Below are 12,582 nucleotides of genomic sequence, written 5' to 3' on the forward strand. Positions count from 1 at the left end.
GATTAACAGGGAGCTATCAAAAGGCTGCACAAATGGGGCCCGGGACGAGCCGCCGGCCCTGGCAGGGCAGCAGGAGACGAAGCAGCCCCCGGCCCGGCAGCAGCAGAGCCCCCGGCCCGGTAACCTCCCGCGGGGCCATCGGGGGTCCCGGCACCGGGAAACCTCGGGGCGCCTCCGTGGCCGGCGTGGGACAGTGCGGCGTGGGCCCCCCCGGAGTCACCCACCCATTTCACTTCACACCCCCGCCCCTGCTGCTGTCGATACGGGGGAGCTCAGCCGGGACACCCACCCCCGGCACGGTCCCCAGCAAACTGTCCCCAAACTTCGCCCGCGGCCCCGCGCCGGGGACCCCACGGCTTTGCCCCCCCCTCTCCCCCTCCTCGCCATCAACTCGCCGGCCCGGCCCCCCCCCCCGCCCCCCGCCGGCCCGGGGCACCCCGGGGTGCCGCTGGGCGACCGTCCCGACACCCACCCGCCCCGTCCCCCTCCGGGCACCCCCACCCAGGCGCGGGGTGTCGTGTCCCTCCCCCAGCCGCTCCCGGGGCCGCCGCATCCCCCGGGGCCGCCGCGCCCCCTCCCTCCTTCAACAGGTACCGGCCCCGCGGCCGGGCCGGGCCGCCCTCCCCGGAACTTCCCCGGCCCCGCCACCGCCGGGAAAGTTTGCGAGCGGCCACGGGGAAAAACTTGTCGGCGGGGAGCGGGGTCGGGGGTGGGGGGGGGAAAGGGGGGGGGCGGCGGACCCACGTGCGGAGCGGGCACCGCCGGTGCGTGTGTGTGCGTGTGTGTGTGTGTGTGTGTGTGTGTCCCCTTCCCGGTCCCTCCCGCCGCCATCGCTCCCGTCCCCGCGGCGGGGGGAAGCGGAGGAGAAGGCGGCGACGACTCGGTGTCCCCCGGCTGCGCACCGACGGTCCCCTCCGGTGGAGTAAGGGGAGGGGGTGGGGTGGGGGGGGCGGTGTGGAGGTCGGGGAGGGGAGGGGGGGGTGGGGGTGGGCGACACGGACACACGGACACACACTCACCGTGCGCTCCCGCGGCGGCTCCGCGGGGTGCGGGGCGGCGGCGGCTGCGGGCCCGGCGCTGGGTGCGCAGGAAGGAAGAAGGAGGGAATGAGGCAGGGCTGACGTGAAGGGATGCAAAACAGCTCCTCCTAACTCGGCCGCCGGCGGCCGCCCTTTATCTCCCCGCCGTGCCCCCGCGTCCCCCCCACCGAGTTTCCCCAGCACCGACATCCCCCCCCGCCCCGACATCCCCGACATCCCGCTCCCCGGCCTCCCCCGCAGCCGGGTCCGCCCTCGGTACCGCTTGCGGGGAACAAAGCTGCGGGGCGCGGCTCGTCTGGTGGGAACGGGGTTGGGGGGGAACGGTGGGGATCCCCCTCCTTACGCCGTGCGGGGCCGGTGCGGGCGCGGGGTCGGGCTGGCCAGCCCGACCCCGCGCCCGCACCGGCCCCGCACGGCATCTCTTTCACAGCGGCCACCCAGGACCCCCAACCCCAGGGGTCATTTTATCCGTGGGATGAGCACCCCTTGGGTTTTTGGGGGGTTATTGCCCCATAGAGGGATGCTCCCACGGTGCCCGGAGGAGCCGTGGGCGTCGGGATGGGTGGTGGGACCCCGATTTCCCGGTGGGCATCGCTCGCCTCCTCCGCGGTGAGGGTGGGTGTACGGGAAAGATCATCCGCGCCCCAGAAAACGTGTGCAGGTTTGTGTCGCACCAGCTGGTGGACAGACCCCCCCCAAAAAAAGAAAGGGATGAGCAGAATTTGGGATGTTCCAGAAATCTGAGGGTCTTGGGGCGGGGGATGCTCTTTAACCGCCCTGGGGTTATTCACAGGCAGCGATGGAGGGAGAGGCCAAAGTCCGCCATGGTGGGGCGAGGGACGGGGCTGCGGTGGCAGGAGGTGGCAGGTCCCCAAAAGGAGGGACAGGGCCGTGACCCGGCATGGTGAGGGGAGTGGATGGCGACTGCCAAGTGTCTCTCAGCTGGGGATGGGGGACGGGAGCGCTCGCCCCCTTGGCCAGGGGGGTGAGGGTCTCCTCCTCTTGGGAGAAGGTGTTCGTGAGGGTGGCCAGGATGCGGCTGCTGCGTCGGGAGAGGGAGATTCTTATCTCCATGGAAGCAGGTGGAGCTGGACAGACTAATCGCAGCAAAGAGTTTGTCTAAAAACGCAGTCCTTTGTCTGGCAGGCACACTTCTGGTTTTCAGTGGGTTTTTGTATTCCCGGATGAAAATTGGCCTCGCCAGCCCGTTTAAGCTGTCAGTGTGGGTTCTTACGGCTCTCCACACCCGCTGTGTGTCAGAGAGGTGACCAAGCTGTCACCGTGTTCCTGCTGTCGGGCCGGCCCAGGTGGGAACACTCCCAGAGACCAGCCCCGGTGCTGGGAACCCCCCCTGGACCCCCATTTCTCTCCCGGTGCCTGCCATCCCGCCTCGCCCCGGGCGCTGCGCTGAGGACGGGTTTGCCTGCGCCGGTATCTGCAAATATTAAAGGCTCAGAAACGCGGCTGAAGGAATTCTCTCCCCTAAATTCCCGCAGCGTCCGTTGCGTGCGCCCGGAGCAGGGTGCGGAGCAGGATGCAGAGCCGGGCACATGGCGAGCGCCAGGCGTCAGCGTGGGGAGGCCCCAGCGCCCGCGGTGGGACCGGGCTCAGTGGCACGGCAGCCCCCATGGGGGCGGCCGAGTGGGGAGCGGCCCCCAGCACCCGCCTGCCGGGAGCAGCCCCGCGGCCACCGCAGCCAACCGGGACCCGGGAACACGCGGCTGCGTGTCCTCGGCCAATCAGGACGGGGAGACACGAGGCTGCAGCAGGCTCAGCCAATCAGGACAGGCAGATATGAAGCTGCATCAAGCTCAGCCAATCAGGACGCCAGGCCGGGAGCACCCACAGCCTATCGCAGCAGAGGAACACCCGGTGTCTGCAGAGGTCTCAGCCAATCAGGTGTGGCGGAGGTGAAGCCCAGCCAATGGCTGTCCCCGAGTGGAGGCCCAGCCAATCGCTCTCCCTCAGCGGAGGCCGGTGCCTCCCGCCGTCCCGGAGGCCGTCGCGGGGAGGTGTCTGTGGGGACGTCCCACCTGGACCCTGCCGGGGGACGGTGCCACCTGGGGACGTCTGCCCAGGGCCGGGGGGGGTGTCTCCATCCCCGCAGACACCCCCAGCCCCGCCGTGGCCACTGGCTCTGGGTGACGCTGCTGCAGCCAGGCCTGGGGCAGGGGACCTTAGGGGTCCCCTTTACCTCCCGCGGCCTTCAGCCTCCAGCGAGAGGGGCTCTGCAACCAGCAGGGTGGGCTCGGTGGCCAGAAGAGCTGAGAACACGAGATTTCCTTGCTGCCGTTGAAGCTGATTTTGTGATTTCTCGACCCATAACGCCCACAGGCAGCAGCAGATGGTGGCCATCTCTTTTTGCAGACACCTGAAGTTCTTCCCCTCTCCTTTCCTTGCGAGCCAAGGACTTGGGCATCTTGTCATTCTCCTTGCTCCCTCCTGGCACCCCCTAAATGTCCCCTGGTGAAGTGCAGGGTCCCACCCTGGTCACTGTTGGAGCTCCCCCGTGCTCAGCAGACCAGGGACGGCCACGCTTGGCGGATACCTGCCCTTCGCGCCCCCAAGTCCTCCCGCAGGGCGGCCCCCGCACGTTTCTGCCGAATCTCAGCTTGTTGGCTTCGGACGACATCTTTAACTCCTCAGGATGGGTTTGCACCCAGGGCCCGTCCTGCCGCCACCTCGGGCCCGTCCTGGCTCGATGCCGCCCACCGCGTTGGTGACCCCGTGCTCTGCTCCAGGTCCTCAGGGAGACACAGGCAACGAGGAGTCCCTTGCCACTCGTGACTTGGACACGCCATGGTCTTTAGATTGTACCCGACCTGCTTGTGCCGTTTCTCCACACAGATCTGGGATCCTGCGCCCTTCGCTCCTGCTTGTCCAGTTCCTGCTCCTCAAAAAGCACCCGGTGCAGCTGCGGGCGTCTGTGATCCCTTCTCCCCTCCCTCTCCAGAACAACCCTCGAGCAGAGGGAGTTATGCAGAGATCTGCCACTGGTGGTGCCCACGCAGGCAGCGTCCCGGCGGGTCACGGGCTCCGGTGGGACCCCTCACCGGGAGGAACTGCTCGGTGCTGGGACAGCCCTAGGCCGGCAGCCCCATGACACCACTCGTCCCCCCGAGCCGCCCCGAGGGCCCGGCCCGGCTGATGGGACATTGCAGCGGGAGTTGACCCGGGGGGGGGCCTCGGGAGCGGCGCACCCTGGGCACCGCCGCTGGCGGGGCTGGTCCTGGGGGGCTGGAGGGGGGCTGTGGGGAGGGCAGGAAGCGGCGGGCAGCCGAGTGTCCTCCCGTAAAGCCCTCGGTGGCCTGGCCTGGCCCGGCTGTCCCCACGCCACGGGACTGGGGGGTCTCTCCCCTCCCCACAGGGCAGGGGCTGGCAGGGCAGCGGGGCAGGAGGCAGTGGGGCAGCAGGCAGGGAGCAGGCAGGAGGGCAGGAGGCAGCGGGGCAGGACGGCGGCAGGCAGGGTGCAGGCAGGGTGCGGGCAGGAGGCAGCGGGCCGGTCCCGCCGGTGACCTCTGACCCCGCCTGCGAGCCCTCCCCATGCCGGGCGGGGCGCTGGTCCTTTAAGAGGGGGCGTGGTCTACCGCCCGGCTCCGCCCTCCGCTCGCGCCGCCGCGGCCCGGCAGCGCGCGGCTGCCGTCGCGCCGGGGCTGGTGCGCCCCCTGGTGGCGCGGGCGGGGAGCGGACGCCGGGGCCGAGGCCGGGACCGGGACCGGGACCGGGACCGGGACCGGAACCGGAACCGGGTCAGCCCGGCTCTAGACCCGCCCATGCCCTGCCGCATCGCAGCCCGCGGGGAACGTCTGACCCTTCCCGCTCCGCCCCAGTGTCTATCGCTCTCCCGGAGGGGGCCGAGTCAGCCCCCGGTCCAGTAGCCCGGTCCCGGGGAGCCCCCGGCCTTGGCAGCGGGAGAGCGGCTGCGGCCCCGGCTGGTCCCTGCCGGAGAGGGGGCTCTGAGCATCCCCCCTGAGCCCGGTCGCCGAGGCCCGTCCCCGGGCGCTGCCGGGGCGCACGGTCCCCGCGGGGCCGCCCGGGCTCAGCCCACCGGGGCCCGGGCCGGAGCGCCGCCCCGTCGCCGCCGCCGCCGCTTCCGGGGCGGGTGAGGGGTTTCCTGCGGGGAGGCTGCGGCCGCGGCGGCCCTGGTGCTGCTCCCGGCCCGGCCCGGCCCGTCCAGCCGCCGGGATGATCAACGCCATCTTGGTGTTCAACAACCACGGCAAGCCGCGGCTCGTCCGCTTCTACCAGCACCTGGTGCGGGGACGGGGATGGGGATGGGGACAGGGACCGGGACGGGGACGGGGACCGGGCTGCCCGTGGGGCTGGTGGCAGCGGGTCCCTGAGCCCGGTGTGGGGCTGGGGGTGCCGGGGGTCCCTCGGGGTGCCCCGTGGCCAGGTCACCCCCATGGCTGTGCCTGCGGTGGCAGGGCCGGCCGGGAGCTGGGACCTGCTGCCACCCGGAGCTGGCGGCTCACGGCGTCCCGGGGGCAGCGGGGGCCGCGGGTCCTGCAGGCCGTGCACCCATGGGTGCTTGCCCTCACCTCCCGTCAGGCAGAGGAGGTCCAGCAGCAGATAATCCGGGAGACTTTCCACCTGGTGCTGAAGCGGGATGACCACATCTGCAATTTCCTGGAGTGCGGCAGGTAACCCACGTCCCCTCCGGCGATGGGGGCCGCGCAGGGCCGTCCCTGTGGCCGGGGGAGCCCCGTGGCAGCGTGTGTCCCCCCCCCAAAGCCCTTCACCCCTCCTCGTGTCTCCGCAGCCTGTTTGGCGGCTCGGACTACAAGCTGATCTACCGCCACTACGCCACGCTGTACTTCGTCTTCTGCGTGGACTCCTCGGAGAGCGAGCTGGGCATCCTGGACCTCATCCAGGTCGGTCTCTCCGCAGCCGCGTTCGCTGCCCCGAGGTGGCCGGTGGGTGCCTTCCCCCGAAGCACGGTCCGTGTTGGGGGGCCCGGCCCCCACAGCGTTCCGGTGCACTTCGTGTCTGTGGCATCCCTGTGCCAGACCTTCTGGAGGTGGCTGAAGCTGTTCGGGGGCTGCCATGGGCAGGGGATGCTGCAGCGTGTCAGCCGATACGCAGCCCCTCCACCTGGGAGCACCAGGGGAGGTCAATCCAAATGAATTTCTATAAAAAATAGAATCATAGAATCATTTAGGCTGGAAAAGACCCTTAAGATCATCGAGTCCAACTGCTAACCCAACACTGCCAGGCCCACCACTGACCCATGTCCCTCAGCACCACGTCTGCTCAGCTTTTAAACATCTCCAGGGATGGCGACTCCCCCACTTCCCCGGGCAGCCTGTTCCAATACTTGACAACCCTTTTGGTGAAAAAATTTTCCTTAATATCCATCCTAAACCTCCCCTGGCACAACGTGAGGCAATTTCCTCTTGTCCCATCGCCCGTTCCTTGGGAGAAGAGCCCGACCCCCCTGGCTACCCCCTCCTTTCAGGGAGCTGTGGAGAGCGAGAAGGTCTCCCCTCAGCCCCCTTTTCTCCAGGCTGAACACCCCCAGCTCCCCCAGCCGCTCCTCACAGGACTTGTGCTCCAGACCCCTCACCAGCCCCATTGCCCTTCTCCAGACACGCTCCAGCCCCTCAGTGTCTTCCTTGTGGTGAGGGGCCCAAAACTACAAGTGTATTTTAAAAATTGTGTGCGAACGCTGCGGACTTGTGAAGGGGCCTTTGCTAGATCCAGCTGAGGGCAGGCGGGAGTGCTGGCGCAGGAGTTGGCAGAAGCCACTTGTCCTCCTTGGGTCACCCGCCCTGTAGTGCGGGTTCCCGTAACTCAGTTCCCGTAACTCGGGCTGTTCGGGTGGCTGCAGCCCTGCCCCGGACATGGTGACAGCCATTGTCCCAGCACTGCAGCAGATCAGGACGTCAACGCCTGGGATTCCCCCCAGAACGGCCAAGCCCCCTGTTTCGGTGCCCTTGACCTCGTGCCGGGCCCCTTGCACTGGGGCTTGACCAGGTCCCCGCAGTGAGCGGCTCCGGGGACGCAGGCGGCGCCTGACGGCACCAGCGGGTGGGCACACGCCACTGCTGGGAGGGAGCCCTCCCTGCTGCCCAGCCCGGCCCCACTGTGCCCCATCTTTGCAGCCGGCCCAGCCATGGCTGGGCTCCCGCTCCATCTGCGGCCCCTTCCCAGGACAGACTCTCCTGGAGCAGCTCTGCGCTTCTTGCTCCGGTTTCCGTGGTGCAGCAGGGACTGGCACCGGTGCCTGCGTGGCAATCCCTGACCCGCGCTGCCTCCGGCTGCTGCTGCGGCGCTGGGGGTCCCGGGCAGCCCCCGGGTGGAGCTGCCTGTTTGCCCCGGGAACTGGCACTTCCCTGCCAGGGAGGGGAGATGGGGTTGTTGAGGGGGGTTTGTCCCCGCTCCGGTGCCAGTACGGGGCGCAGCGGCTGCTTTTGCAGTTTCTGGTCAGGGCTGCAGGGTTTTGTGCCTGCGGGCCCTGGGGCTGCGTGTGGGCAGCGTCCTGACGCGTCTTCTGTACTGACCTGCCCTTTCCGCCTCCTCAGGTGTTTGTGGAGACGCTGGACAAGTGCTTTGAGAATGTCTGCGAGCTGGACCTCATCTTCCACATGGACAAGGTGGGTTGTAGGCTCTGTGCGCTCCTCCCAGCGCCTGCCTGCCCCGGAGCCCTGCCCTCCCTGGAGCCCGTGCTCTTGCGGACAGGAGCTGCCAGTCCTTGAGCTCTGGAGCTCTTTAGGAGAGACCGGTGGTGCGTTAGGCGTTGCTTTTTTGGGAGAGAGTGAAATCCTGGCTGTTGGCAGTGTGGGGGCTTCTTAAGCCGCTCACATTGTGGCCCCCGAGATGCGAGACGCTGGGCTGTGTTCTGAGCCCTCGGGTACGCTGACACTCGCCCTGTTGCATTGCTGCTGCGGGGCTGCACTCTCTGCTGCAGCACAGCCCTGGGGGCGGGGGGGCTGTCCCGGGGGCTGACACCGACGCTGGGTAACCCTGCTGCCTGGTGACAGGGATCCGCGCTGAGGGTTCGCTCTTGCTCTTCTGCAGGGCAGGCTCTGGCCTCGTGCAGGAGAGTTTCGCCTCTTCCCCTGTGCCGGGGGACCCGCTGGGACTCCTGTTAACATTGGACTAGAGCTGCAGGAAGAAAAAAAAAAGGGGAAGGAACAATGGGAGTGTTTGGAATACAAAGTGTTTGGTAAACTTTTGTTTGAGCCACAGCCTTTGATGCTTCCTCTATAGCTGGGCAGATCTTCTGGGCGGAAACCTATCCTCTGATTATCTCGGAGATGGGGCTGAAGATAACCGGGACTTGGAGAGAGAGGCTTAGCTGACGTGTGCTGGACTTGTGTTGCTGTTGATAAGGGTTTTCTTGCTTTGTTGAAGAACAAAACGTGCCAACAAAAAGAGGAGTGGGGGAAAAAAAAATCAATAAGGCTGTAAAACGTTCCCTTTCTGTTGGCGATCCCAGCTTACGAACTCTGGCAGAGGAGGGGAGTTAGCAAATCTTCTCAGAAGGCGAGCCGCATCAGCTGAATGTACTCGCAACTTTTATTTCATAATTTGCCCGAGTGTAAACCTCAAGAAATGTTACAAGGTTGATTATCTCGTCAGCAAAAGCGTTCTTATCAAAGCAAGCAAAAGGCGAGGAAGGAGGAGTGAGGCGGAGGGAGGCGTGCTGCCGGAGAGGGCATGGCAGCCGCCCAGCTCACCTCTGCCCACATCTGGCGGAGGATGAGCCCTCGGTTAATTATCTTGTGGTGTGGCCAAGGCCGGGCAGCTTTACACTCCGTCCGCAGCCCACGGGCAGAAGAGATTACCCTGCTGGTGTCTGTTTCCCTGGCGGTAGCACGGATCTCCCTTCCTCCGACCTCTCCTGCCAAGCGGGGGTTGGAAGGAGACGGGAGTCGGAGGGTTCGGATAGGGGAGGCCCTGGGCTCCTCACCCCGGGGCTGTGCTGCCAGTCCGGTTGTTTACTTCCCATCCTGTGCTCCCAGCTGTGACTTCAGTCCTTGGCGGCTATCAGTTGGTCCTTTTATCTCTCTTTCTATATTTGGCATGTATTTATTTCTCGGATGTGTTCGTGTTGAGTGCCGGTGCTTCCAAGAGCTTGGTTACAGCTGGGCAGCGTAAGGGGTGCTGGGAATACAGGAGTGTCCTGCCGCTCCCCGGGTCTTGCCCCTCGGATGCCCGGGCAGGGCGATGCTCCCATAGAGCCCTGCCTCCAGGACGTCAGTGTGTCAGGAGCCGCATGGGGCTCGGTGCTGCCCTCCGCTCTCACATGGACTGCAGAGCTCCCGAGTTCCCGACTGGAACAGGAGAAATGAGGGCAGCGTTAACGGGAGAGCGCTGATGTGTCAGGCAGAGACGTTGGCTGTGAACATCCCCAGCCCAGCAGGTTCTGGCGGGGATTTGGGCGCAGCCTTGTCTGGGTCCTGTGATTTTCTGTTACTGCCTTAAGGTACACCTTACACTCCGTGTTGTCCCTGAAATGGGAGCTGCTGCGGGTTTTGGGTCCCTGGCCTTGCAGCGGGCAGCTGGACGGGGCGGTTGGGTGTGTGGTTCTCGGGCACCAGTGACACCAGCGCTTCCAGGCTGTCGGCTTTGGGAGCCGCAGCCGCAGGGCTGCGGGGATCCCTTTTTCGCAAGGGGAGGCTGGAGCCACGAAGCCGCGGGGAGGCTCTGGCCCAGCCCCTGGTTGTGCTTCCCACCTTGGAGGAGAACGTGAGTTTCGCTAAGGCAGCTGCAAGGTCCTGGAGAGGGCACGGTTTGTTCAGGAAGTGCTGTGTTTCGGGTTGGAAAACAAAAGCTTGCTTGGGATGTCTTCCCTCTTGGTTTTGGTCCAACTTGGGCTGAAGCCAGATCTGGAAGGAGCAGCATTTCCTGCGGCCCGAATGCTCTCCGGTTGCGGGGAGCTGGTAGCACCATCCGGTGCGGCGTTTGCCGGGGCTGGGCCGAGCAGAGGGAGAGCGGGAGCAGCGCTGCGGGTGCCGGGAAGGTGCGGTGTCACCCGCGGCTCGCCCCGGGCGCTGCCTGACCCCGCGCCGTGCTGGTGCTGTGGGAGCGGGACGGGCCCCGGGGGGAGACCTGCGGGCACCAGGCTTCCCGCTCGCACTCAGCCACGTTTCCCCCTTCTAGCAGGTTCTCTGGCATGCGTTATTTTTCATGGTATTGCCCTGGTGGTACGTGCCACGCAGCGCAACCTGCCCTCATGAAACCATAAAACAAGATAAAAACTTAACCATCTTCCAGTAATAGCCTCTTACGCGGAAGTAAGCGGAGACCCATAAACGGTTTATCTGCGCTGGGCGGGGGTGGGGAGCTGCTGGCTCAGCAGGGCGAGCGGGGCCCAGCGTGCGCGGCAGCGACCGCGATGGGCTCTCTCCTGCGGTGGCTGCGGGGCACGGCCGGTCCCCGGTGGGAGCAGCTCGCGGCCGTGAGGCTGCTCTGCTTCATCCCGGGACACGGGCAAGGGAGCAGACTCTCTTAGCAGTATCATGCTTTTTCTGTGCGTGTGTCGCGGTCCCGCCTTTCCTAAGAGAAAGCAAAGAACCTGGGCTCTGGCCTGGCTTTCTGGGTTGAAGAAACTGGTTCTGGGAAGGAGCGTCCTGCCCGATGGCTCCAGAGACCCTGGCGTCTCTGCTGCCCCTGGGCCCCTCCCCAGCACGCAGGGTTCCTGCCTGTCCCCGGCCCGGGGGGCATCAGACTTCAGCCGAGGCGTCGGAGACGGGCAGGCAGGGTGTGCCAGCGGCACGGGCCGGGACGAGCCTCGCCAGGGGCTGCCTTGTGCCTGCTGGCCCGGCGGGTGACACTCGCTCCGGCCCCTGTGGTGGGTGTCCCCCAGAGCAGAGGTACAAGCAGTGAACGGGGCTGCTGGAGGCCCCCATGCTGGGGACCATGACCGCCCTCTTGGTGTCGGGGCTGTGGGGCTGAGGGCAGGATGGAGCTGGATTTGGGGCTGGATTTGCGTCTCTCGGGGGAAATGCCAGCACCCAGCGCGCTTCCAGACCAGCCTGCAGGCACTGGGGCTGCTCCTGGCCGTCCCTGCGCTGCGCCGGGTTCGCAGCCTTCCCTTCCTTCCCTTCCCTCACAGGTTCACCACATCCTGCAGGAGGTGGTGATCGGCGGCATGGTGCTGGAGACCAACATGAACGAGATCGTGGCGCAGGTGGAGGCCCAGAGCAAGCTGGAGAAGGCGGAGGTGAGCGGCGATGCTGCGGCTCTCCCCGCGGGGGTCGGGAGCTGCCGCGTGTGGGTGTCTCCAGTCTCTGCCTGAGTCCCTGGGGGGAGGGCTGGGGAGGGCACCCCTCCCCAGCTGTGCTTCCTGCAGTTTAGGAGTGTGGCAACGGCTGTTCCCATCAAGGTTTATAATCTGAGGCAGCGAAAGGTTTATTGCCCTTGTTTGCCCTGTTGTGAAGACGCAGCGTTGCTGCGGTCGCAGGGAAGCACCACGCTGCCCCTCCGGCTCCCGATCCCGCGCTGTTCGTGGGACGGGGTCCACCGCAGGGTGGGAGGTGGACGTGGGGGCTGCTCCCCGTGTGCTCGCGCCGAGCTGCACCTGGGGGGATGTGGCTGGGCCCAGGGGCTCGGGGCAGGCAGGGCAGCACGGAGCAGGGCTCGGTTTGGGGATGCTCCTGCTGCAAAGCACGGGGCTGAGCCGGGAACAGCCGGGAGCCCCTGGCAGGGGGGCTGCGGGGGGCAAGGGGACGGTGGTCACTGGTCCCTCCCGTCGCAGGGAGGCCTCTCGGCCGCTCCTTCCCGCGCAGTCTCGGCTGTGAAGAACATCAACCTGCCAGAGATCCCTCGCAACATCAACATCGGAGACATCAACATCAAAGTGCCCAACCTGTCACAGTTCATGTGAGCGTCCCGCGGCGGGGAGGGCTGCCCGGGCACGGGCTGTGGCCTGGGCTGGCTGGGAAGAGGAGCTGGGCTCTGCTGGGCTCCCCCTGCCCGCTCTGGGTCTCTGCCCCCGCGGCACACGGAGAGCCCGGCGTGCTGCCGGGGTGCCGGGCTGGCTGGCAGAGGGTAGGGAGCGGTGATGGGGCTCAGCGGGAGCTGAGGTGGTGGTGCTGCCTGTCTGTCCGTCACCTTGGACCTGGGCTCGGCTCCGCTCTCTGGTTTCCCAACAAGGGTGGCCTTTCTTCCCCTCCCTCCTCCCTCCCTGTGGATGCCCAGCATCTCCCCTCACAGGGGAAGAGCCAGTTCCTGCCTCTCCCAGCACGTCTTGGGATTCCTGGTTGTAAAAATGCACCTGTAGCTGATGGTTCCTGCAGGAGCCACAGGTTGTCATCTCTTCCATCCTCCCCGGGACGGACTGTCCCCTGCCCTGCATCCCTGCGCCCGCCCTGGTCCTGCTCGTGGGGTCTGGCTGGGGGTGGAACCGGCCTGGTCGGGGCTGCTCATGGGGCAGCTGCGAGGGCTGGAGCTGGGGCCAGCGCGGGCAGAACCTGCTGGAGCTGGGGGTGCTGGCAGCGAGGGGGGGCCGCCTGCTGGGCTGGCAGGGCTGGGGCCAGGCTGGGGCCTGCTGGAGCATGTCCCTGTGTCCTAATAAACCACCTTGTGAACCTGC

The 12,582-nt window shown here is 66.7% G+C and overlaps 2 protein-coding genes across 3 annotated transcripts in view; one reads left to right on the forward strand and one right to left on the reverse strand.

Annotated features, from left to right (window-relative positions):
• The window catches only part of ZNF710 (zinc finger protein 710), a 30,934-nt gene extending 29,819 nt beyond the window's left edge, over window positions 1-1,115 (reverse strand). Inside the window, exon 1 of the mRNA XM_074601918.1 lies at window positions 1,020-1,115. The gene's annotated coding sequence lies outside the window, so the exon portion shown is untranslated. The remainder of the gene's footprint in view (window positions 1-1,019) is intronic.
• Window positions 1,116-4,630: 3,515 nt separating this feature from the next.
• AP3S2 (adaptor related protein complex 3 subunit sigma 2) lies at window positions 4,631-12,582 on the forward strand. 2 transcript variants are annotated; one of them, XM_074601923.1, is made up of 6 exons: window positions 4,680-5,294; window positions 5,592-5,683; window positions 5,803-5,914; window positions 7,565-7,636; window positions 11,104-11,211; window positions 11,746-12,582. In XM_074601923.1, the coding sequence occupies exons 1-6, from the start codon at window positions 5,226-5,228 to the stop codon at window positions 11,872-11,874; spliced, it is 582 nt and encodes a 193-aa protein (XP_074458024.1). In that variant the 5' UTR covers window positions 4,680-5,225; the 3' UTR covers window positions 11,875-12,582. The 2 variants fall into 2 exon arrangements, with proteins under 2 accessions (XP_074458025.1, XP_074458024.1); XM_074601924.1 differs by lacking the exons at window positions 11,104-11,211; window positions 11,746-12,582 and adding an exon at window positions 8,061-11,091 and having other exon boundaries at window positions 4,631-5,294.

Source organism: Larus michahellis, chromosome 9 (assembly GCF_964199755.1).
Source record: "Larus michahellis chromosome 9, bLarMic1.1, whole genome shotgun sequence".
In the NCBI taxonomy this organism is placed as follows: Eukaryota; Metazoa; Chordata; class Aves; order Charadriiformes; family Laridae; genus Larus; species Larus michahellis.